We start from the raw sequence: 26,260 nt of genomic DNA, 5'->3' as shown, positions 1-26,260 counted from the left end.
CAGGTAAAGAGCCCAAACGCATCCACTTTGCCCAAACGTTTGCAGTTTATTTTAAACAAGCACATTAATTTACAATTTAGTACAAAACAGTCACTTTTCCTTCCAAGAGAGGAACGAGACAATAAAAACCCAACCAAACCAGAACAGACTTGGAAATGTCAAGTTAATGACTTCAAATAAATAGCACATTTAAATTACTGAAATGGTATCATCACTATTTTCAACACCTCATGTGCAACAACACACCTGGGACCTTCGTTCCCATCCAGTTCTGTGCAGGAACAGCAGGATGGATACACTGCTGGAAACAATATCAGGAGTTCTCACAAATAACTTCACCAGGTTTCTTTAGCACTTGCAGCTTTTGTCTCTCCTGGCACATTCTACTCCTTTTATTTTAATATTTCCTGTTTGAAAACATCCCGAGAGCAAGGAAAGCTCCATGAATTACAAAGGGCCAAGAAATCCCTCTTGGAGCTGGCTGCCCCCAGCACAGCACGATCCCCCCAGGGAAGTGGCATTGCAGGAACCTCTGTGGACAACACACCACACAAATAAACCCTTCAAGATCGAGGAGATGGGGCTTGGAGGCAATTTTTAAACCAGAAACACTTTCCTGGCAGCATCACCCATCCCCCAGCACAGACTGTATCGTTACAGAGACATAAAATGATATAATTTGTCATTAGAAAATACAGAAAATAAAACCAAGCAAACCAAGATCTACACAAGTGAATTCAAAGTCAAGAAAACCTTCCTAGATGAGGACATTGAAGTGAAAGCCTTGGCTGGTTCACTGGCAAGAGCTGGAGCACCAACACAGGCAAGCAACATCCTAATTTCACACTTTTATACTCTGAAGAGACAAAAATAATCCACTGAAGTTTGAGTATTGATTCATTTTTGTTGTGTCACAGCAATGTGGAAGTTAAATGTGTGTAGCAAAACCCCTACATTATTCCAAGCCCACACTTGCTTTTTAATGGCAAAATCATCCCTACCACTTTCCGAAGTCTTTTGCTTTCATGTGCAGATGACAAAGAGCAGAATGAGTCAAAGCTAATGAAACCAGGTCTATGTGCTTGGTAGAATTCTAAACAATAGCAGTAATGACTGAATTTCAACTTGAGAATGTGCAACAATACTGACAGCAGGAATTAACTGGCTCAGTTTTCCAGATCCAGCATTGCTGTGCTGGGTTAGGTCTTCCTAGTGTTTGGATTTGCTTTTAAAGCTAAGTGTCCTTGCTGGTGGGCTGGGAACACCTGCCCAGATTAGGCTTCCCAAAAGTTACCTGATTTTCAACACTAAATGTGGAATCTCCAGGTTTTCCTCTGAATGAGCCTCTTCCTGGGATCTCTCACTGGATTCCAGCCCAAACCCAAGGGCCCTGATGAGCCTGGACTCCCCTTCCCCACGGGCTCACCATCACTCTCATCCTTGCAGGGTGTTTGCATACCCAAGCCCAGGTGCTCTAATGATAGGGAGTCATAAATTCCTGAACAGACAAGGCCCAGGATGGCTCCTTGTGCCAGAACTCTGGAACTGTGAGGGTCCTCAAAGAGCACAGACCCAGCACCTCTGCAGGAATGTTGGATTGACACAGTCATGTGAACTGAGATTTTTTCCTCTGACACGTTCACAACACCCCCAGGAAGTTGTTCCTCTACGTGGGTGTTATTTTGATAAACTTAAGCTACAAGGGGCAGTGAATCTCTGCAGCTCAGTTCTGTTATTCCAATTGGATGCTGCAGAGACACAGCAGAAATACTCAGTTTTGTGAACAACCAACATCTGATTGCGAAAAAATAATCCTGTGGAGTTTTTGTGCTTTTTTGTTGCCAGGCTTCAAACTTTCTCTGCTGGGGCTTGTAAGGGAAATCAGAGGAGGACACACCAATGGTATAAATCCAGGGAATTGGCCAGGGACTCCTTATTCCTCCTCGTGTAACAGAGGAGCCAGCAAACATTCAATTAAATTAAAAGTTGCAAATGCAGAATTGAAAGGAAAAGCCTTTTTATATAACATAATTAATCTGGAGAACTCACTGCCACGAGAAAACATTGAGGCCAAAACCTATTAGGATTAACTAAAGATTAGGTAATGGATAACTAGAACATGCTCAATTACATTGGATAGGATTATAAACTTCACTATCCAGGACGTGAATTATCCCCCCCAGCCAGGATCACAGCAACTCCTACTCCCAAGGATGATTTTGTATTGTTTTCATGGTTTCTTCTCACTGCTGCCCCAAGGACCCCAGAGTGAGCTGTAGAGGGAACTGCCACATCCCAGAATGGGGCAGCTCTGGGCCTTACCCCTTAGGGAACCTTCCTGATCCCAGCAGGGCACTCCAGCAGCAGGGATGGAGGGAAGGGCTGCTCTCTGCACTGCACAGACAGCTTTACCCCTGACACTCAGTGAGCTCAGAGCTGGAAATACCAAGGGAAGTGTTAATTGCTCTGTTGTGATGGAGAAATTCGACAGAAGAAACTCAGTGTTTGCAGATTTTTCCATCTGTTCTGCCATGGTAACACAAATCTTGCTGTCCTTCACTAAAAGCATCGTTTTCCTTTCCTAGAGTTCATCAGGATTGGCTTCCACCTGGGTAACACCAGAATTACTTAGCAATCAGAGTCAGGCTGCTCACTGTGCTGCAAAACTCTCATCCTAGTGATGACACACACGGATCCTTGGCTGGGATGCACCAGAGAATGGATGAACGACTGGAACATGGAATGCTTCCTACTTCAAATATGCCATGTAAATAACTTTTCAGAAAGTCACAGCGGTTTAGAATTGATTTAACCAGAAAGAGAACTCTTGTTTCCTGAAAAAAAAAAAATCAGAATTCCTGCTTCTCCCAATGAAGCAGCCAAGGTACCACTCAGAGGAACCGTTCAGCACTCGGGGAGGTGAAATCAGCTCTGGATAAATTAAAAAAAAAGTAACACCTGACTTGAAAATACACAAAACAATATCCAATTTCCTTCTCCAGCAGGCACAGTGGATTGCATAATGCAATGTTTACTCTGGAAATGAGTAAAGGATGTTGGTGGGAAGTCATGGAAAAATCTTAATTGACAAATGCAACGCTCCCTTGCGAGGACATTGACGTGGCCTCGGGCACAGCCTGGGGATCTCAAGGCCAGCTCCACCTGTTCAGCTGAACACCTGGGAAATGCCTCGGGAAGAAAGGGGTCTGGAACAAGGAATACTGCATATAAAATCCCTGATCATAAATATTAAAGCTGTGTCTGGGACTGAACAGCCACGTACAACGAGAACTCCTACACCGAGGAACGATAATACTTCACTTTCCAGCGCTTGGATCTCATCCGGAAAAAAAAGTACATGATCATTAAAAACAAGGAGGATGCCACATAGAGGATGACACACAGACTCATGTCTAGGTTGGAAAATCCAATCCCTAGGAAGGACACAGCCTGCCTCGTCCCTTTGAGGTTCACGGATGCGGCCGCGCTTTTCCCGCTACCCTGGACAGCTCCAGGATTTCCCACTGGCTTCTCCAACACCCTGGAGCCTGAATCTGCTGGCTTTTCCTTATCCTGGAGCTTCTTTTCTCCATTTCCCCCTGGGTTCTTCAGCAGGCTTTTGTCTTTCACCTCTCTTGTGTCTCCCTGCTCGTTGTCACTGGGGTCAGTCTGGCTCTCGGTGTATTTATAGAGAATATTTTCACTGCTGTAGTGGGACTTGAGGAACTGCAGAACTTGGTCTTCATTCCAGCTGTGCAGCCCTTTGATTTCGTCATGACACGCAGGACAAATGTCTGGAGTTGGCCACTGAACTTTGGGAAATTTTGGATCTTCAGTCAAATCACCTAATTGAGAGGAGAAAAATATAAATAAAAAAAAACCAGGAGGAATGAACTGGGAAAGCTGCACCATCAGACACCTCACAGGGAGTCATTCCCACTTCCAGTGAGGTTGGCATAAAAAGCCACAGCACAATAATGTTTGAATTAAACTGAGACAATCACAAATTTGTGACTTCCCATCAATTTCCTCATCAATTCTGACCCGAAACATTTCAAAGTACAAACACTAAATCACAATTATTTCCCTTTTCTCACAGCAAAAGCTGCAGCATTTCAATCCCAACCCAACTCCTGCAATTGCTGCTTTTAGAAGGCAGGAACACACAACTGTCTGGGTCCTTGAGGGTTAACTTGAACTGTGGTGCAAAACAAACTGCTCTTTTCACTCAGTGCTCCCTAATCCCCCTTTTCTGCCTGGTTTGCAGGAGCAGCTCCAAGGCCAGACACTCAGATATTTTCGTGTTTCTGTGCTGGGAACCATTTCCATCCCAAGCTTGCTTTTCCACAGCTCTGCATCATTACCAGAGCAAACTGTCTGCAGTACTTTAAAAGCCATGTTTAAAATACATTTAAGATGTATTTTTCAGCTAAAAACCAAGTCTTTAAACATGTAACACTGCCTTGAATTAGATCTAATTTTACCATTTCAGATGCTCACAGCTCTGGCCACATTTCTGAGCTGAACACTGTTGCTGGTGTCACACTTTCATCTGAAACCCAACATTTTAAAATGTGAATGGAGATAATTTTTAGAAAAAAAATCTCCATCTGGTAAAAAAAACCCTAACATATTTACCTGATTAGTACACTAACACTTAAAGTATTTCAGAAATATAGATTCTCATTTTATTATTATTATTATTCTTTTTAAAAGCAGGAAACTTCCCCATGATTTTGGGTAAAATAGGGCTTCAAAAGACATTTAAAAATAGTTGTCTCCTTGATATTTACGAGTGAGAGAGCACATTTGCTTTTTATCCTAAAGATCACTCAGCAATCAATTTGTTTCAACAGAAAATGCAGAAACAAAATGTGTTACAGCAAGGTTACAAACAGAAACCTCCCTGTACTTGGTGTTTTCCTGCCAAAGAGGGAAATGCTGTAAATCCTGTGCATTCTGAAGGAACAGGGAATAATTCAATAGGGCAGAGCCATATCCAGCCACCTCCTGACCCAACTCCAAGGCTGCCCCAAGGTGTTCTCATTGACCAAACATCATTTCTCACACAGAACCACAAATGCAGATGCAGCTTTTAAGGGTGAAAATATATCACTGTCCCACTGAGAAATTTTAGCAAACTTAAAAAGCATAATTTAACATTATTATTTATTCCAGTGTGTTTATACTTCTTACTAAAAGGGTATTTTAGCTGGCTGCTGTATCACCTAAATCAATATCCATGTGAGTTTTCCAATACCCTAATGTTCTAAATAAGTGCATTGCTCCACCACTTAGCAACTCCAAGTCCACAGGAGTTGCCTGTTCCTGTGTTCAGCCCAGCAAAAGGAACCAAACTTAGGGGATGTTTTTATTTAATCTCTAATTATTTACTTTTTTTCTCCTCAGAGGAAGGAGGCAAACTGTTTGTACTCACAACAGTATTTAATACTTCACAAATCTCAGCATGAGCATAATAAGAACACAATGTAGCATATTTAAATTGTAACTAATGCTGCATTACCCAGATCCATAACAGCAGACAGGGATTTAGTGCAAAGAGAAACCAATTTTCTTTAGTGCTTTAGTTACTTGATACCCCTGTAACAGAATGGATTAAACACAACCAGTATTTTAACAGCACTTTTGGTCTAACTGCAAACACAGGGATCTGGAGGGGGCACAGATTTCCTTTATACAGTAATTTTATTTTATTCAGCTGCTGATCTGCCAAGGGTTGAGGCTCTTTTATCCTGAGAAAGCCTCTTGTTCAATTGCCATCATTTTGCAAAACAAAACAAAGGCAGGTTCTAACCCTAAACTGTTACAGAAAGAAATGTAATTATTTTTTATCCACTGCTAAGCAGCTGAACTGCTCTTTTTGGAGAAGGCTCTCCAGAAAGAGCCTCTCACCAAGCAACAGGTGAAATCTCAGAAGAAACCAGCTCTGAGCACGATGTTTCTCATTCTCCAGAAAGGCCCAGCTCTGTCTCAGGTGTTTCTCTGCCCTACCTGCCAGCCTGTTGTTCACCACGTTGTGCTTCTCCCACAGCCACAGAACAGCCTGGTCCAAGCTTTTCACGGAATCCATGGATTCTTTGGCCATCTCCTCAAAATGCTGAGCACAAGCCTTGCACCCAAAGAAGTGCTGGATGTATCTCCTCATGACCTGCAGCACAATCTGGGGGTTGTCCTCAAGACCTACAAGACAAGTGACAGACACAGCTCCAACAGCAGGAAAGTGAAGTGGGGGAGAAGGAAAGGAAAGGAAAAGTTGCTCAATTTTTGTTCCATGGAACTAACACCTGACTTTCTGTATGTCACAACTCCTGTGGAAGTAGAGGCTTTCTCCAAGCTCTTGCCCAATAACTAAATGAATATTTAAGTGGTGCATTCAGCACTGCATTCATGCCCAGGCACTGAAGTTATGGTGACTTTGCTACTGAAAAACCAAGAGTCAGACCCTCCTCTGGTGAGTGCTGCACGAGGTGCCTGTGGTGGCTGTTTGTTACTCCACAATTGTGAGGAATTAGAGAGCACCACAATCTCATTACACTTATTAATTCCACGGCTTTTTTGGCAGGCTCTGAATGCACGGAGCAGCTGCTGAGCAACATTTGCACTTCCAAGAGTAAATCAGGAATTCCTCCTAAAATAAACACCAATAAACATGATTCTTTCTATAACATCCTCACTTTCACCCTAAAGATAATGCAAAAGAATAATTAATTCAGCAGGAAGATAAGGCCTGCACAGGTTGAGGACTTTGTGGCCTTTATTGTGTCAGCAGGTAGCTCCTTACATCTCTAAGTGGTTTGAAAACCTGATATAATTTGTTGAAATCCTAATGGTTTCATCTCAGTCTCAGAGAATTTCTGATTCATGCTTAATTGACCCAGTAAATTATGTCAAAATGTATTTAAAAATGTACTGTGTGTTACCATGAACACACACTTGTCAAATTAAACACATTTTATGGTGCAGATTGATCAAATTACAGACTCCTGCTGCTGAACACCACGAGTAATTTACTATTGCTTTGTTTTCTTGGGAAAAAAAAAATCATCCTCAACAAAACCTGCTCAAACTATCAGAGCACTCATCTGTTATAGATATGGGAAATATATCAAGACTGTCATCAACACCTTTATTTAGAACAACAACAGGATATTCTTAAACACAGCAGCAAAAAGAAGTCTTTAAAGCCCAAAAGAAATCCTAAAAAAACAAATGATTTCTCCTCAGCCATTCAATATCTGTGATTGAACAGACATGTATAAATAAAAGCTATAAGATTAAAGCAGATTAAATTACTGCATTAAAAGAAAGGCTGGAAAATTATTTTGGAAGTTGAAACGAATTTCAGGCAGAACAGTTTTACCATTTATACTGAAATATGTATTTAGGAAAAAACCCAACAACAAACACAACAGAAGTAACTACCAGCAAATTATGTCTTTGTGGAGAAACAGATTCATACACAAATTTATTATTTATTTAGTTACATCTGTTCTCCTGTCCAATGTTACACCCCTGGAAATTCATTTTGTGGGGAGATCTGCCAAATTCACCAACAGATTAAAAAAGAATCCAGATAATTGATGATAATATCCACAAACTTGTCTTATTCCCATATATATGGTGTCTTATTCCTACCAACACATCCTGTTACCTAAAAACACATTTCTTGTAACTAAGTGTGCTCAGGAAATGATTTCTACAATGATTTTACACATCCTTGGGTGTGAGCAGTTCTGTCCCGAGTTCCTTTGGATCCCTCCTGCTGCTCCCACTGCTGGTTCAAATTTCCCCCTTCAGCATTAAAATGTATCAAATACAGCCCAATAAAATCATTTCATCAAGAAAGCCACAGCAAGTTCACCCAGAGTGCCAGGCCCTCGAGCACAGGGGACGATCAAGAAAAACACATCTGCTTTAGAAAGAAAACAATTGCAAAATGGCTCATTTTGTTTGTTTTTCTTTTATCAGCCCCGAGATGAATCTTCTATTAACATCTGCCATGTATCATCATGTAATCCTCCTTTTCTCTTTCCTCCCAAACTACTGCAATTCAGGGTAACCCTAATCTTTAAAGTGGACAAGAACCATAAAACCCTACCTGTGGTGGGAAGGATTAGGGAGTACATCATGCTTTTTAGTAGATGGGATTTAAACAAGCAATAAGGAGAGGAAAACCTCCCAAGACATAATCCCACAGTCTCAGACTGACCCAATTCTTTCACCATAAGAAGTGATCATCACATATCTGGCCCGATTTACAGCCAGGGTTAACTGTGCCAAAGAGTTCTCAGGTTCTACAATGTATTTTTAACTTCAGGCTCATGCCTGAAACAATCTGAGGTGCAACTTTGTTTAGTTAAATATTAAGAATTTTTTTTAGATTTAATCAGAGCACTTTGGGACTAAAAGGGGAAATTTGAGTTATGCAGGATCCTGCTGAACAGCTCAAAATCATCCAGTGCAAACCCCTCAAACTCACCAGGCAGTGAAAGCACTAAATTGAAGAAATTCAATCTACTGCCCCACAAACAACAAACAAAACAAAGAGAGAAACAAAACTCAACAACAGGATGATTTTTATCAAAAAATGCGTGTTCTGCAAGAGAATTAGTCAGATTTGAAGGATTTTCACCCTGACTGCAAATAATGCTGGACAAATGTATGTATTTACAGTGTGAAATAATAAAATACTTTCTAACATACAATCAGCAACTGGTAAATTGAAAATTTCTGAGTTTTATGATGTCCATGTAGAATTCTCATATTCCTTGGAAAAGGTATTTAAAAGGCTTTAAATGAAAACTAAAAAGAACTGTAACCAAACAAAGCAATGTCCTGGCAGGAATAAAAAAATATGAAGGCCAAAATTTTAGCATTAGTAATTCTATTTTCATTGGGTGAGGAAAATAGACTTTATAACCAGCACGTTTCTTAAACAGGAATCATCACCAGAATATTAACAATCAGCTTCACAAGATGCTGCAAGTCTAAAAATAAGCAATTTTACAGAGTGCTGGCAAAGTAGTAAATCACTGCAGGGATTAATGACAGGTACATTCAGCTGAAAAAAAAAACCTCAAACAGTCATAACATACAGTATTTAGGAAATAACATTACAGAAGGATCAGCTAATGGCTGTACATCTTTTATAGCTACTGAAGTGAAAGGCTAAACCTCATTTTCCTCAAATTTCATTCCCAGTGCAACCTCAGGTAACCTGAATCATTTTCATCCCTTTTCAGGGAGCTCAAAATTTCTTTGTTTGAAATTCTCTCTTTTTTTTTTTTTTTGGATCCTTTTTCTGCTTTATTCCTCCCAGCTTTAGGGCCACACACTTTATTTAGCACATTTCCAAGGCTTCCTGCTGCAGCCAAGCTCTGACCCCTGCTGGTGCAGCCCTGCAGCCACTCTCCTCCACAAATGGATTCCTTGAGGATTTACACACCAGAAATATTTGCTGCTCACCTGTGTTTATCAAAGCTTTTGGTCTCAGTGCAGCCTGAACAGTGAGGGTATGGAACAGCTTCCAGAAGGAGCAGCTGTAGCCCCTCAGCTCTGGTCTGCTGCCCTGGCAGCCAACCCACTGGACTTTCCTGGTGAGAAATATCCCAGAAATCTGAAAAAAAAGAGATGTATTTAAAGTATGTGCTGCTCTGGGGCCTAAATGTACCACTGAACACAGCAGCACAGTTGATCCCACATGGGATTGAGGTGATCCAGGGTAAAGAACAATAAATGACTCTGCACTTGTTGCTGATGAATTCATGCTTAAGGCAAACAAACTTCTAAAAATCCTTAAGTCTCAGATACTCTGAAGCATCATCATAAAACTCATCCCTCTTGGACATGTATTACATGACACAAAATGTTCAGTCACTGACATCAGACCTACTAAAATTAGCCTGACAGAACACACAAAGTAGTTTAACCTATGAGGGCTTTTTTTAAGAACATGGCACACAAAAATATTCCTGTACACTGACAGAGCTCCAGCTTCCCTGGGCACATTCAAAATTCCCTACTACTCCACAAGGTTTACACGATTTACAGTGTAAAGCCTTAACTGGCTGTAAAATTCAGTATTACTTCTTCTTAGAACAAACCCACTCCTTATTTGTTGCACCTAAAATCCAGTGCAAGATTTTTGTTTCTGAGACTTCTCTCTCCTCTTCCTAAAACACACAAAGGAGGTTTCCAAATTTCAGGCAGGAACAGGGAAGAAAGACTTGCTAAGTTCTGCACAAAGACAGCCCTATCACAGGGCCTTGCCCAAGTGGGAGGGGATTCCAGCAAGGAAACTGAAGAATATTTGGGGAAACTCTTCAGGAATAATGCACATTGCAGTGAATAAATTCCCCATCACTTAAACTCTGACCTTCAAGAGAATTCTGCTGATAGCAGGCACAGCAAAAGCAAGTCAAAAATATCCTCTGGGAATCTTGCATCCCTGGGGATGACATTAGGGAACAAGTATTGCTTGCTCATTATAAAACCCAGCCAGGATTGTGTGTTTCAATTCCTCTCATTCCAATTTCTTCCTGTGGATGTGGTTTTTATTTTCTGCTAATGATTTCACTTTATTTTCATTTTAACCTTCTTATAACTCCATTATGACTGAGGGAGCATCAGTAAGTGATGTCTGAGATTGATATAGAATCTTATCCTTTCCTAATGCTGTGTTTTATGCTGGAACTGGGAACAGCTTACCCGCATTTTGTTGTTGACCAGATCCAGGATAGCATCATAAGGGATTTTGTCTAATGGAAGGCTCACCAGCCACTCCTGCAAGGTCTCTAACAACTTCACCACAGGCTGACGGCCAGGGAAAAGCTGAGAAAAATAAAAAAAAAAAAAAAAAAAAAGGAAGAAAATATTTCCAAGCACAAATCTCATTAGCAGCGAGATGCTTTCGGCTTTATCCAGATGTTTCTCCTGTCTGTAAAATGCTTCATTTTGTTTTCTGATGAGCAAATAAATTACTTGTTCTGCTTTCAGTAAAAAGCCATCTCACACCAGCTTTTGTTTATGAAATTCAACAAGTTTGTTGGTGCAAAATGTTAAAAATAAAGCAGGCAGGAATGCTACAGGACAACTTGACATTCTATAGGATTTCACATGAATATAATTCAGTTCACAATGTTGCTCAAAACAGAGTATAACACCTCAGTGAAACAGAGAGGCTGAAATCCTTCTCATTTTTGGAAGATCAATCACAAAAATTAGTTCTTCTTAGTCAGATTTCTGTCAATTTAGGAGCTGTTATCCAGAAGAGCATTTTCCCTTTCATATGTGTAACAGTGATTTCCAAAGTGATCTGGAATCAGGGACTTCCTTAACTTGGAACTTACAGGAGTCACCACCTGGCAGATGAGTGTGAGGAACTGTAAATCAGTGGTAAGGCCATTATTTCACAGCAGAAATGGTATTTTGCTTTAATGAGGGCTGTAATTACTACAGAATTAAGTCCAGTATGATTGCCATCCTTTAGGACCCTTCCAGAAGGAGCAGGACTTCAGCCATGAAAATTCCCCAAGCAGGGAATCAAAGACCTCTGTGCCTTTTGGATTGACCACCACTATAAACAGGAGAAGAGTATAAGAAGGTTTCCTAACAGAAACCCCTGAAAATATGAATGAGAGCTGCAAGGAAGTGTTAAATGACTTAAAAAATGCAAATAAAGGACAGCAGCCCCTGGTGTGACAGGGCAGGTGGAGATGAGCAGGCACCCAAAGAGAACATTCCCCATTTATCACCAACAGCCAGGGAAGCAAATGACATCAGCTGGCCAGGAGCCATCAGGAAGAACAGAGGATGTTTTAGGGATAATATGATGGAAAGATTACCACCACACTTTCTTAAAGAAATGAGGCCAGCTGGAGATTTCTGACCTCTGATGGCTGCAGGGGGGAGCTGGCTGGGTAAGGAACTGTCTGTCTGATTTTCAGATAAACCCAGATATTTGGAAATGGTTCATATAGGCCTTATTATTCCCTTAAGTGTTATTGATTCACTTTTTAAAAGTAAAACATAGTGTTAGCTACACAATAAGTAAATATAAAGAGCTAGTGGTCATTTCAGGAAGCTGGCTTTATAAAGCAAAATTATTTAAATTTTTTTCAACTCATATCACATTTTATTACATATATTTTCATGTAAATGTAACATGTAAGCATTTTTAATTTTTAAATACTCAATTATATTCCATATCTCAGTTACTTCTGAATACCTATTTAATTAAAAACAGTACCTCAATTATATTCAAAATTTAGACAGAAGCTAACATCTCTAAGTAGAACACCATTTGCCAAGTATGCATTAATGAAATCTAAAAGTCAAGAATGAAAAACAAAGGTTGGTTTAATCCCACTGGGTTACAATAGCTACTTATCCTGAAAATCTGATAAATGGACTATATTTACAATGTTAGTTCAATATGTTGCAGACTACTTAAGCTTTATTTAATTTTGAGCCCCCTAAGGTGAAATTAAATTGCATTTTAACCCTGTAAGTATGTCAGAAGAGCAAACAATACCTCAAAAATAGCCTTTAAATAAACCCACCAAACCCTTTTTTAAGCTACTGAGGACGCACATACTTAAACACTGTGCAAGACATTTTGAGAGACTTATGTCCCACGATAAATCTTATGGTGGAGGAGTTGCTTCATCCTCACAAATAATCAAAGCCCAGAAGTGCCTACCTTGGCAGAGATGGTGACAAAGTCCTTGAAGGTCTTTAGCTCAGCTCCCTCGAGTGCCTTGTGCGTGGCGAGCTCCACCCGGAGCAGGAAATGCAATCCCGACTCAAGGTCAGCCATGTAGAGCCTGGACCTGGAACACACATCAATCCTGGCATGCACTGGCAGCTTCCTGCCACTCGTCTCCTCACCAGTCACAGAGGTAAAATTGATGGAGAGGAGGTGTCATTAAAGCTCCACCAGTGCTGGCCACCCCACAGTGATTGCAGTGTCCTGCCCGGCAGGGACTGCTCCGTTGGAGTGTCACAGGCAGGGTTTGGACAACTGAGGCACAACCACACATAAGAAATTTTTTTTTTATATTTGACTGAACTTGTTGCCTCCCAACCAGCTTTACCTTGTAATGGAATTATAGCCCTGGTGTAAGGAAATTACAGCTTCTCTGCTGGGCTGACCACGAACAGAAACAGGACAGGCTCTGAACAAAGGGAGGCTTTTGTTCAACAACAGGGGATTAAACACAGGGCAGGGGTGCAAACAAGGCTGAAAATGTCAGTGTTGAAAAGGACTGAATTAGAAATCCTCTCTCAAATGCAGCAATTTTACTGCAGGTCCTTTCCCTACGAGCTAAATCACAGCAGCTCTTAAGACAAGAGTTATGACAGGTACAAGTAAACAACATAAACCAAATCAAACATTTTCACAGTTCCTTCTCACAGCCAAATATCTTCATAATCAAACCCACTTTACAAAGTACAAATGCACCAGGCACACAGCCCCAACTTTCAGTGCTTTTCAGGCAGAGTGAGACAGAGCAACAGAACTGAACAAACAGAAGTTCACAGAGTTAACATTTCTTGCAAGAGTTCAGCAGCACTATTGTTTCTAAAAAACAGAATTAAAAACCAATCATTCAAAAAGCTGGCTGATCCCGCCTCTTAAATAACATGCAGGAAAGAACATATTAAAAGACAGAATCATCTATAATCATATATACCACATCTATAACTTAATTTAAACCACAGACTTACTCTGAATTTATCTCCTTAATTAATAAAGTACTCACTTAAATTTTAAAAACCAGCAAAATTCTGCTTCAAGTTTCTTAAATAAAGGGACATCCACATGAATGCAGGAGGTTCTCCAAAAGGATCCTATTTAGAAGATACTTGGAGTGGAGATTCATGTCAGCAAGATTTTGCCTTGCTGGAAAGCAGCTCAATTTAACTAAGTTGTTTTGCTAACAGAATGTTTCATGTCAAGTATTTTATAATAGTCACTGAAAGAAGATGACACTAATAGTGTCTGTGAAAGGAAAATAAGTATTATATGAAAGCACTCAGTCCCACATCTTTTCCATCTAAAGATGCTGAGGGATTATCTCTCTGCAAAGGCTTTGCATCCTTCTCTCAAAGAGGGAAAGAGGGTGAAGATAAACCTTAGAGGATTTGGTGTGATAAACATCTTTTGCAGTGACTTTAGTATTTTCTATTATACTTGCACTTGACAAGCCCTTTTTAGTGGGCACTGCTTCACTACTACAGAGAATTTCCCACAGAAATGTTACAGCTTGGTATTTTACTATTTATTTTTTTCAGGGACACTGATGACTTCTGAGGTTTTCCACCAATTCAAATGACATATCAGTAATGGGTGATAAATCCTTGGTATTTTCAAGGCAATTGAATATTTAACAATACTTTTGGTAAAAACATTCCTTCCATAGCAGTGCAGATGTTTGCTGCTAAAAATACTGGCAGCCCTCAGTACTTTCACCTGTGAATTGTTTGAAAAGCTGCTCACAACTGAACTGAACGGAGTGAAATGAAGTAAAATATGGAACTGCACTAGGATTTTATAATAAATTACAGCACAGCTTCCCCCATGGCAAGAAAAAGCTGCAGGTAAATTTTTAGTAACTAAATTTATTAAAACCAAGGGCATCACTTACTTATCAAACTCTTTCCACACCTTGATTTCTGTGCTCTCCTCTTTGTTTTCTGGAGCAGGCAGCTGGAGTGGCAAAAGGAGTTTTTTCCTTACACCTGGCAATGACTTTAAATATGAAGAAAAGAAAGACCGTAGAGGCTTCAAACTGCAAATGGACAGAGAGAGATCACTTTTAATCTCAGACTAAGTGGATGTCCAAAGCAAATTAGTGTATTTATAAAATAAGATATTCACTTTGGTTTCTGTTTTACAGTCCTACCACAGCATGGTCTGTTTTGATACAAAGTGAAAAGAAATAATGTTCAATTTATGAATAACAAATCACTTGCCTTAGTGGTGTGACATTCCATTCAAAATAAGAGCAAATAATGCTTACCCAAATGTCAATTCACATCACACAAGAAAAGGGATTTTTTTAAGAACTCTGATGCTTCATTTATTTTTCCACTTTTCTTTGGAAGCTTTTTCCTTTCAGAAATACCACAGTAATAAATTAAAGCTATAAATGGCCAAAGGTGGTAAATAAAAGTAGTATTAGGTCTTTTATTGATATTACAGGGAACACACAACTTCAGTCAGTACAATGTATTGATGAGGTGTCAGGACATCAAATCCTGACGTTTTTCTAAGTTAAGTGAACCTCCCCATAACCCTCTTACAGATAATTACTTGTTAATTAATCCATGGCTGCCATTGGGCTGTATCAGGTAGCACGAGGGGACTGAGGTGACCCCCAGTTTCTCCAGGAAAGGTTTATCAAAATTCAACGCTCTCCTCACCACGATGTTTTCATACTGGATCAAGTCTAAGATAACCTGGGCAATGAAAGGATGACATGAATTATACATTGTTCAAGGAATATCCAATCTTGCAGGACAAGACACATAAACAGGTGAAGTGCATCATCCTTTAAGGGCATCATTAAGCTGTTTGCAGGAAATGCAGCTATGGCTGCTCCATGCACATGAACAATTTCACTTAAAGAAGATTTACTCTTCTCTAGAAATTATTACTCCCATCTTCCTTTTTTTTTTATTTTTCTTGTCTATCCTGGTCTTTTCCTCCTGCCTTTCATCACTGATGACACATGGCCTCCTTTTCTTCAGCAGTATGGGAAGGTTTGTCCATATTGTCTCGTGTTGTAAACATGAAAATAATGCTATCTTCTGTTTCACTAAACTATACCTAAAGCTCAAATACTACATAACACCAGCAAACATTTTTTATCCTGAAAGCAGACTGCACTTTGTGTTAATCCAACGACTCTGTCTTCCCCTCTAATAAAAACAAAGTGAGTGTGATAAAAAGCTGAAGAACTTTATAACCTTCACATTTCTTCAGTAATGCCCACTTATATCACCACAACAGCTTCCAGAGAACAAATGACTGGAAGCAGCCTGCTTCCCAAAGTGATTCCCACTTTTGGCAGCACAGTCTCCTCCACTCATGACACTGGGCCATGTCAGCACCAAATCTAATCAGAAACATTTTGCAGACACTGGATGTTTCCACACAGATTATACCTAGATAATTGTGCAATTTTTTTTCTTCACTTCTCTTCCTGCCAAGATCTAGGATAAAAGTAACAGTTGTCTGAGCTAACAGCAGGCTCATTAGGTGGGGAAAGGATGCCCACTCTAATATTTTATTGGGAAGCAAAACTGAAAGACTTCCACTTCCTCTGTGTTTCTGAACTGTGCAAATAGTTTCATGCTACCATCTTAATTTCCCAAAATTTACATATGAAGAAAGAGAACTGGAGAATTTAGATTATTATAAACAGTTGCCCAGAAGAATGAGTATTATAAATGGTTCTCTAGCAGTAACAAAACAATAATGTCATCTGACAATATTTTTGTTGTGCTCTTTCAAACCTTGAAAGAAAATTGTGCTTGAGAATTGATAAATTAATCTACTAAAACAGGAATGGAAGAAGTTAACATGACATCACATTCTTTTGTAAGCAAGTTCCTCTGTGTGACTGAACACCACAGCCCTATAAAATCCCTGGGTTTTATGATGCCCCAAACATGTGTGACCTGCTCTAGTGCTATGATCAGAGAGTGGTTGCTTGGCTAAATAAGCTCAAATCCAGCTGGTTTATGGTAAAATCATTCAGAGTCACTCTGTCCCCCCCAAGTCACACGTTACCTCTCGGCCAACGTAGGAGCTGTTGCTCTCAAACACAATGGCTGTATAGTGGTGGCTGTTCTTGTCAAAAAGAGATGTAACATCACTGGACCTTTGAAGAAAAGAAAAGCAATTTAGCACAGAATGCAATACACTCATGGAATTTCCTTTTATAATCTCATAGCAGAACTGATAGTAAGAAAAAAACCCTCACTTCATTTTTAATCTTCTACAGTTTATTTAATTAACTGAATAAACAGAGAGCAGCTACATTTGAAAGAAGGAACTTACAGCACTGGATCCAGTGGTGGGCAGGCAGGAGGTCTCACCTCCTGGGAATGGTTCTGCAGGAAGTCAATCATCATCTGACGAACTGTTTGCAGCTCTCGATCTGCTCCTGCTGGGAACAGGTTCCAAAAAACCACAACCCTTCAGAAAACTGGGAAAAAATTACTCACATGCAGGTTTTCTGTGCATGTGAGTTTTCTCATGCTTTTCTGGGTCAGGTTTCTGCTTAAAATTTGGAAAACCCAGCATTATATTTGGCTGAACAACAGGATTTAGTTGTAGGATTTCATTCTAATGTTGATGTGAGATCATATTTAAAAGCTGTCATCCCACCCCAACATTAATAAAATGTCAAGACTTTTCCAAATGTATCCATCTGCCTGCCTTGCTGATTTTCTCTTCAAACAAAGCCTGATTCTCAATGTGAACATTTTCACAGTAGTTGCTGTGGGCAACTTCAGCAGTTTTACTGCAATAAGGATATTAATCATGAATTAAAATCTGCCAAGGTGTATCATTCCTACCAAATGGAGAGGCCCCAAAGCCATGAACAAGAGGAGGAAATAACTGAAGTGTGAGAATATTTTATTTGCTTTAAAAGAACCACATTAAAAAGCAGAAAATATCTCAAATGCCCAAAAGGTACCACTAAGGTTCTCTTGTACAGGAAGGGTTAATGGTGCAGGTGGTCTCTCCTCTGACCTCTGGCCTTTTAAATGTTCATCCATAGAAAGGGACAACATTACTTTTGTCCCAGACAAACCACCTCAAGCTGTGATCCTGTCAAACCCTGGGATAAGCCTATTTTCAGTGAGTCACCATCTGAATAGGGGCTCTCCCAGTGCAACTCAGGATGCCTGGAAAGTGGCCAAGGGATCAAAAGGCACCGGAGTCAGGATTGAGTAAATTGGATCTCCTGCTGATGAGGGGTGTGGTGGAAAAAAAAGGGATTAAAAAAAATTAACAAGCCATTTGTGAAATTAAGAGCTACATTTAAAAAAAAAAATTAGGAAGGTGATCCCTAAGTTCTTGAAGAAATGTTTTGCCTGCCTAAAATTCTGATTAACACTTCATAGAGTATGTGAAATATCCTGTTTTAGAGGTATTTAGTGTCCATCCCATTCCTGTCAAAAGTAACTGACAGGCAAAGGGATTTTGCTTGTTGTGTGACACAGCCCTGGCTGACAGGAAAACTGCTCTGGGAATTTCTCACAGTAAAATGTTCTTACCTTGGTAATTTTCTCCAGTTGTAAACTGCTTTGTAAATGCTTTGAAGTACTGCGTGGGAGAAAAGAGAAGTCACTATCAGCCAAAAAAGCCCAATTTAGGAACAAAAATGGCTTTCAAGAGTTCTCACTTTTACAACTCTAACTACAAAACATTTTAATTTATCTGGTCAGGAAACAGTTTTCCCTCTTAGCCTATGAGCTCCAAAAAGCTGCTTCTCACCTACCTGAGGGCAAGAGGAAAAATACCTTAATGCATAACTCAGTGGTGTGTATTGATCCTGTACTGCAAACATTAACCCAAACACAAATTAACTGATCACCAAATCAGTGGTACCAGCTGTGTGTGCACTCAGAACACTGTTCACATTTTCCCAACTCCCTCCAGTGGTTAAACAGGAGATCTAAGGGAGCTTGGCTGCCTTCTGCTACAAAAAATAAAATGGAAAAGATTCAGTGTTTAACAAAGAGGATATCACAATTTACACCTAAAACTTTGAAGAGTAAAAAAAATAAATATTGTTCTTATTATCAGGGTAAAAGATCACAAATCCTACAGTGAAATGTCTCCCATTCCCTCTCCTGTCATCACAGTTTATTCAACCATCTCCATCCACCACATTCTGCTCATACTTAATAATGTGATTATACAGACTGACTGAGAAGGTAAAAATTGCATTTAGACTTAAAAATGAGCAATGGCAGATACTTTTGGCTAATGTGGCATCCTCTTTAAAAAGCAGTTTAAGCAAATTATGAAATTAACCACAAAAATAGTGAAGGATCAATCAACAGTAAATTTTTAACTGGTCATGCAATCAGCTGTTTTCGTGAGGCAATTTCAATGTGTTCCCTTTACTTTCACACACCAAAACTAAAAACCCTATTAATAATCCTGTAACATGTGAATTTGAAAAATATTTATACAAATGATTATCTAATGAATCTACTGAAACTAGGTGTTAAATACATGTGATAACATGATACTTTATAGAATGATACCTTCTTTCAATAAGAATTTTTCAGATTCAGAACTGAGAACTGAATTACTGCTCAAAACAGCTGCATCAGCTCTTGCATTCAGCAAAACCCCCTCAAATTAATCTTTTATCAACTCTGCCATTTTCTCAGCAAAGCAAAGCAAAACTCCAGCTACAGAACAATGAGTTACACATCACTTTATGGTTTTAATTACTATAAAACATGCATCATTTGCCTAAGGCAGGATGTTCTGCCACTTACCCTAAAAGTTGGGTAATAGTGAATCCCATATTCTTTGCACGTCTCGTAGTTCCCTTCTTCCCCACAATCCAGCACTCCAACTCTAATTGCAGATTCCCAGTCTAGAAACAAAGATATCCTTCAATTTTCAGCAGAAGTGACCACGGATTCCAGCTGATGAATTACCTTGCTTCCCATGGAAACCAGCAACAGGACTCTGAGAGATTCCAGAGGCATAAAAATCCAGCCCTGGGTCGATTCTCATTTGCCATTCATTTCCATCCCCCAGTGTAATACAATCTACTGATTTTTAAAATAACTAAAACCTCCCTGTTTTTCTTGGCTGCACCAGTGTTTTCAATGCACCTAAACAAGAGGAATCCCAACACACAATGCAGCAGTTGCAGGGGTGAATCCAGGAAGATGAGATCGGGGCCAACCCAACACTTGCAAGGAACTGGATTGAATTCCTCAGCTTTTCCCATTAGCTGTGCTCATAAAATGGAGCATGTAGAATATATATAACTGAATAAAATTCATCCAACAGTTACTCATCCACACGGCTGTCAATTACAAACCCATCAATTTGATGCACCTTGTACCAGAGCTTTTTTGACAAGCTGCTTTTTCCCCAACTTACAATTTTCTGAGAGGCCTCAGAATTACACACAGCCCCCAGTACATATAGTGTCAGCTGAAAGATGTATGTATCTGGCAGTATTGTTCAGAAATGCATTAGTTATACCCCCAAAAATACTTGAGTTTTAACCAGAGTGTTAAACAGATGAGTTTGAGCACCACTCTGGGTTTTCTTTACAGCAATAACCACAAGAGTTCAAGTATTTCCATAAATATGCTTATATAACTTCAGTAAAAGTTTCAACTAACTTACAGCTTTTTCCTTCTCTTTTTGCTGGGAATTTATCTTTTTGAGCCAGGCTCTGCTGCAGCAATCACTTTAAGGAAGAACCACTCCAAGAGAATCCTTAGACAGCTGCTTTTTAAAGCAAAGTTAAATCACACCAGCCGTGGGCAGAACTAGAAGGTCCCCCACAACTCCCAATAAAATTTAAAAAGCACTAAAATTAAACCTGCTTTTATAGCAAAGAGCATGAAAGCTTCATCAAGTTCAAGAGCTGACAGACAGTTCTGGCCTAGCTGCCTCTGAAATTTAGCTTGATCTTTATTTGTCTTTGGAGGAGCTGGGGCAGCTGATGGAGAGGTTTGTGCTGAACGTGCCAAGAGCTGAGCGGGCACCAGGAGAGCCCTCAAACACGCTGGAGCAGATGGGCACCCATTCACAGCAGCACAAAGGACACAACAGCCCATTTCATCACATAAAATGCAAAATACAAAAGAAAAGTTTGGCTTCTGGGTATCTCCCTCATTCAGCCTTCACCACTCCTCCTCCTTTTTCCACCTGTCTGGATCCTCCTCCACGACATGAATAGGGGCTCTCTGAACACAATGCAAATAACCCAGCACAACAAAGCAGCCCCACCCCAGCTAAACACCCGGGTTCAAGAACACCAGCTGGGATGTGCTGCTTAGCATTCCTGCTGCTGGAAACGGAGCTTTTCCTTTCCAAGGGATGCCAGAGTTGCTGCAGTGTGCAGCCTACACTCGGAGTTACAGCGGCATTGTAACCTGGGTCGGCTTTTTTTTAAAATGCTGATTAACTTTAAATTAGCATTAGTGGTTTTGAAACACTGACTCACCAACGATGGGAAAGAGGCAGATGAATGATGCATTAACCAACACAATCTCTCTTTATGCTAAGCAAGTTCCAGTGAATGACAGGACTGTGCTGGACAAACTGGAAACCTGCAGGTGGGTCAAACCTCCCACCTGAGAAATGCCACAGAGCAGGAACCAGTGAATTACAAGGAATGCACTTTCTTTGCACAAACCTGGAGCATCCTCTCCAGCTGGGTGTTTTCCATCAGGAAGTTTCAGTCAGGGAGGTAAAAGGCTCATCACAAGGCACCTCTCCCTCACAGTTCCTTGAGAGTTGCCTATTTTGACACCAGGCTGTTTCCTGAATGATGACAAGGTGATTTGGTTCCCCATCAAATGTATTCAAAGAACAATTTGCAGTAGGAAATCATTATTGCCGAATTTGGAACAGTTACCCCAGATCCTGAGGAGTGGATTGATTCTCTGTGTAATTCACAGGTTGTCCCATGTGGGTTTTCCAAGGGTTTGTTACTACACATAATTCCAGCCCAGAGATATTTTGCTGGATAGACTTAATCATCTTTTAGACAGAAAAAGGACAATTAACTCTAATGGCCACTTTGGCCACTGCTGTAATAAAATGAAATGTGTGATTAGGAAAGCAGCAGCACTGACTGAGCTTAAAGCCTGTTCTGAGAGGGAGTATCAAAATAAAAACATAAATTACACAAAAGCAAGCACTGATCCTATTTTTCAGGAGGATTATGTTCTGCTGTGAAGTCTGCAATGGCAGTATTACTCAGATTTAGCAAATGAGAAATGAAATAAAAATTAAGTCTATTAGCACAGGCCTTTTTTGGACAAAGCTGTTGCACCAATTTAACCGGATTTTGTTTGGACACCAAATCAGCAAATGTAACCCCAGTGACCTAGGAGTTCCCTAATGTAAATGAACCTGCATCCTCAAGGATACCTTTAATATCCTAGCAGATGAGTAAATATTTTTGAAAAAGAAATGTTGAGACAGATTAAGTGGGAAAAATGTTTTGGGTTTGGTTTCTTTGATGAAGGTACCAATGAAAAGTGTGACTGTTCTCAGTCTCCTCCTAAAAGCCATTCATCCCAACTTGAAAACAGAAACATTTTGCAGACAAGTAACATCAAAAGCCAATTGCATTTGCTGGTAGTGCCAATGTCCACAAAGTTTCAAAATCCACTTTCTAAATGAAAGTCTTCATAAAAACGTAATGGATTAAAGGAGAGAGAGGCCTTTAACTGACTGCAGTAATACAAGTGCATAACAGTATTTGTAGTTACCATGACTGCAGGTGAGAAAGAAAATATGTATTTGAAGAAGCCTTTTTCAAGTTCCAAAGGTACCACACTGCTGTAATCCTGTGTAAATTCCCGTCTTATTTTGACCAAAGCTCTGGCCAGTTTGGGCTCTTATGCTCTCCACTGCTGTGCTCAAAGACCTCCCTGTTACTTCAAAGAAGGAGAAGATCTAATATTATCTTGGCCACAAGCAGATCAAAGCAGTAGACAAACTGTTACATAAATCTATGCAAATTAAACAGAAAAAAGTTACTGGTTTATAAACAAACCCTGCATGCAAGTAAGGAGCACGTGAAGTGCTCTGAAAACCATGACTGCTCTCTTTCTGAGTTTTTTTGCTCATCAATCACAATTCCTCAGTGTGTGATGAGTTCATCAGGACCTATTTTTGGGTTGGTTTCCACTTCCATATATCTAAACGTACACCTAATACTGCACCTACATTTCATGTGAGTTGTTAACACTTTTCGGAGTGTCACAGAAGAGCCAGAGCTCTTCACTCTCTCTCAAAGTGAAACGATGAGTGCATTAGAACTGCTGTCTCCATCCTAGAAACATCTCTTGGGTGAAATGTGAAATTAAGAGTAGTTCAAAAGCCTTTTACACTGCTATATTAAGCATAACATTTCCTACAAATTTGATCTCAGGTTTCCTCCCCAGCAGAAGTACTGAACTTTAATCAATACCTCAGGGGCCTGTTTGTTTCCTTACATCTACAAATAGAGTAAAACACTTCAGCACCTGCCAAAAAAACTGAGCAGGCTAAGACACAGCAAGGCAGGTCCCTCAGCATAAACTGTGGAGGCCACCATTTCTTTTTAAGTCACTAATTGATAAATCTGAAAACCTGGTTCTCACTTTGCTTGATTTTTATGTTATTTCCTGGTGATCCTTTTCCCCCTTTGAGCCCATCCACACTACACTGAATTTGCAAGATACAAATCAAGTGTGTGGCCTCTCCAGTACCACAGTATTTTCTTGTTTATTCTCTGAAAAAAAGATGTTCTCTTTATAAAACATTTAGAAGATAAACATTGTGCCTTCAAGAGGTCAGTCTAAACAAACCTCGGGTACACAGGGACACTTGCACGCAAACCCACAGTTGGACTGCTGTATGCATGCAAGGTGATGTTTTATCCCTGGATTCCTTCAAAACCTTTAATTTGGAATTGTGCTTCCACCACCCACCCCTTGCTCTGTCCCATGTGCTACTTTGGCTGTGTGGCACCACCAGAGCAGAGGGATGAGGGTGATGCTCACACACTGAGGCACAACCAGAGCAGGGGATGAGGGTGATGCTCACACGCTGAAGCACAACCAGAGCAGGGGATGAGGGTGATGCTCACACGCCGAAGCACAACCAGAGCAGAGGGATGAGGGTGATGCTCACACACTGAGGCACAACCAGAGCAGGGGATGAGGGTGATGCTCACACACTGAGGCACAACCAGAGCAGGGGATGAGGGTGATGCTCACACGCCGAAGCACAACCAGAGCAGGGGATGAGGGTGATGCTCACACACCGAAGCACAACCAGAGCAGGGGATGAGGGTGATGCTCACACGCCGAGGCACAACCAGAGCAGGGGATGAGGGTGATGCTCACACGCCGAAGCACAACCAGAGCAGGGGATGAGGGTGATGCTCACACGCCGAAGCACAACCAGAGCAGGGGATGAGGGTGATGCTCACACGCCGAAGCACAACCAGAGCAGGGGATGAGGGTGATGCTCACACGCCGAGGCACCGCGGCTCACACAACCCCCGGGCACACGTGGCATGGCCCAGAGGCGACACAGTGACCGAGGCCCCGCGGTCAGCCAGCCCAGCGTCCCTCGGGGCACCGCGAGGCACCGCCGCGGCCCTGCACCAGCTCCGGGCACCGCGGGAGGCCGCGAAGGGCCGCGGGACAGCGGCCAGGCCGGTGGGCCCGTGCGCGGTGACCCGGTCCGAGCCTCACCTTTGACGTCCCCCGCCAGCGCTCGCCAGGTGGGCGCGAAGGCGATGCAGTGGCCGCAGGACGAGCTGTAGAACTGCACCACCCAGGCGGCCGAGGAGTTGAGCAGCGCCGGCCGCACGGAGCCGGCCGTCAGCACGGTCAGCGGGTCGTGCCCGGGTCGGTACAGCCGCGCCGTGGCGGCAGCCGCCAGCAGCACCGGGAGCAGCGCCGGGAACAGCACCGGGAGCGGGAGCGGCAGCAGGGCCCGGCGGCCCCCGCCCGCCGCCGCCATGTTGGGACGCGCGGAGAGGGGCGGGGCGGGGCCGCGCCATAGCAACGCGCCGGCCATGGCGGCCCGGCGGGAGGGGAGCGGCGGTGCCCCGAGGGCAACGGGGAGTGTCCCATGGCCCTGAGCGGAGCCGGGATTGTCCGTGGCCCTGAGGGGACCGGCCCGTGTCCCTGAGGGGATCGGCCCGTGTCCCTGAGGGGATCGGGAGCTGTCCCGCGTCCCATGAGGGGAGCGGGGATTGTCCGTGTTCCTGGCGGGACCGTCCGTGTCCCTAAGGGAAGCGGGGATCGCCCCGTGTCCCTGAGGGGAGTGAGGACTGTCCGTGTTCCCTGAGCGTTGCAAAATACGGAATGTATAAATTTTTTATTTAAAAAGAATATTCTTTGATGCTTGATTTAATCCGTGAAACAGAGAGCACCCAACAAGGTCTAAGTGAGGTCCAAGTGTTAGAAAAATGCTCGTCACTGAAGTCGCCACACAAGGGAGCAGGTTGTCCAGAGACGGTGTGGAGTCTCCCTCTTTGGAGATATCCCAAAGCCATCGGGACACAATCCCGTGCCATGTGCTCTGGGATAACCCTGCTAGAGCAGGGAGGTTGCACTCCATGACCCACTGCGGTCCCTTTCAGTCTTACCCGTTCTGACCTTCTGTGAGATCACTTGGTGGCCAAATTTATGTGACAATTGGTATAGAATGAGACATTTTAACTTCACGAATCTTCTCATTGAGTAGAGATGAAAGCAGGGCAGCCTTGAGGTCGAGAGCTCTTTCATCCCAAAGTACCTCTCTCGGCAGGGAAGAGCCATCTCTCCTCAAGCTGAAGCTCCGATAAAAGGCTGTGCGGAGGCAGCTTGATAGAAGCTCTGTCCTTTCCGTAAATTCAGGCTGGATGAGCACTAGTAATGGATTTTAACACCTTTTATAGCTCTAGCCCAGTATGGAAGTCTCCTTTCATTTCTAAATACAGGCTCAAGAATTTTCATTACATTAACAAGAAGCAGAAACCCAACAACAGCCTCAGAGAAGAGTTTCAGAGGAGTTTAAAACTCAGATAATGAAAGACTGAGGTCTCTGAAAAGATAATTCTTGCTTCTGTTACTCACAAACGCTTCTTTTAATCCTTGAAGAACAAGTGGGAAGCAAGGGAGCTTAAATTCTTACTTCAGGCCCAGCAGGGTGAACTCAGGGTTAGAATCTAATTAATCATTGTTGTGTCCAGCAACTCACAAACAGTACAAGAGTCAAATTCTGCCACTTTTGCCTTTTCCCGATCCTTTCCTTTATTTGACCATTAGTATCTGAAGTGGTTCAGACATATCTTTTGATCCATATATCCACAGCTACAACCTAAATGGTGTCTCATATCACAGCCCAGCTTTGGGGTTTTCTGTCTCTGTTTTTCCTGGGTACAGCAAACACCAAAATAGATGGTTACAATAGCAGAGCCCAACAGCTTCCAAGAATTGAAAAATCTTGAAGCAGCTGCTA

General features: G+C 41.6%; 1 protein-coding gene across 2 annotated transcripts; it reads right to left on the bottom strand.

Annotated features, from left to right (window-relative positions):
- Positions 1-26: 26 nt before the first annotated feature.
- QSOX2 (quiescin sulfhydryl oxidase 2) lies at positions 27-25,115 on the bottom strand. Of its 2 annotated transcripts, none has more exons than XM_069031719.1 (12): positions 24,505-25,115; positions 19,555-19,655; positions 18,316-18,364; positions 17,090-17,198; positions 16,820-16,910; positions 15,338-15,483; positions 14,670-14,813; positions 12,722-12,851; positions 10,729-10,851; positions 9,487-9,637; positions 6,013-6,201; positions 27-3,845 (listed from the first exon to the last, which is right to left on the bottom strand). In XM_069031719.1, the coding sequence occupies exons 1-12, from the start codon at positions 24,830-24,832 to the stop codon at positions 3,295-3,297; spliced, it is 2,112 nt and encodes a 703-aa protein (XP_068887820.1). In that variant the 5' UTR covers positions 24,833-25,115; the 3' UTR covers positions 27-3,294. The 2 variants fall into 2 exon arrangements, with proteins under 2 accessions (XP_068887820.1, XP_068887821.1); XM_069031720.1 differs by having other exon boundaries at positions 17,090-17,195.
- Positions 25,116-26,260: the final 1,145 nt, after the last annotated feature.

The sequence above is a fragment of the Aphelocoma coerulescens genome, chromosome 17, assembly GCF_041296385.1.
Source record: "Aphelocoma coerulescens isolate FSJ_1873_10779 chromosome 17, UR_Acoe_1.0, whole genome shotgun sequence".
Lineage (NCBI taxonomy): Eukaryota > Metazoa > Chordata > Aves > Passeriformes > Corvidae > Aphelocoma > Aphelocoma coerulescens.
Note: the sequence above shows the minus strand (reverse complement) of the source record. Positions and strands in the feature narration are given on the sequence as shown.

What these genes read in the sequence shown, in the direction of transcription:
- QSOX2 (XM_069031719.1), bottom strand. Translation starts at nt 24,832, where the DNA reads ATGGCCGGCGCGTTGCTATGGCGCGGCCCCGCCCCGCCCCTCTCCGCG. An exon ending in GCTCCTACGTTGGCCGAGAG is followed by an intron (nt 15,484 to 16,819) that starts GTAACGTGTGAC and finishes TTCATTGCCCAG; the next exon opens with GTTATCTTAGACTTGATCCA. An exon ending in TTGTCACCATCTCTGCCAAG is followed by an intron (nt 10,852 to 12,721) that starts GTAGGCACTTCT and finishes TATTTTTCTCAG; the next exon opens with CTTTTCCCTGGCCGTCAGCC.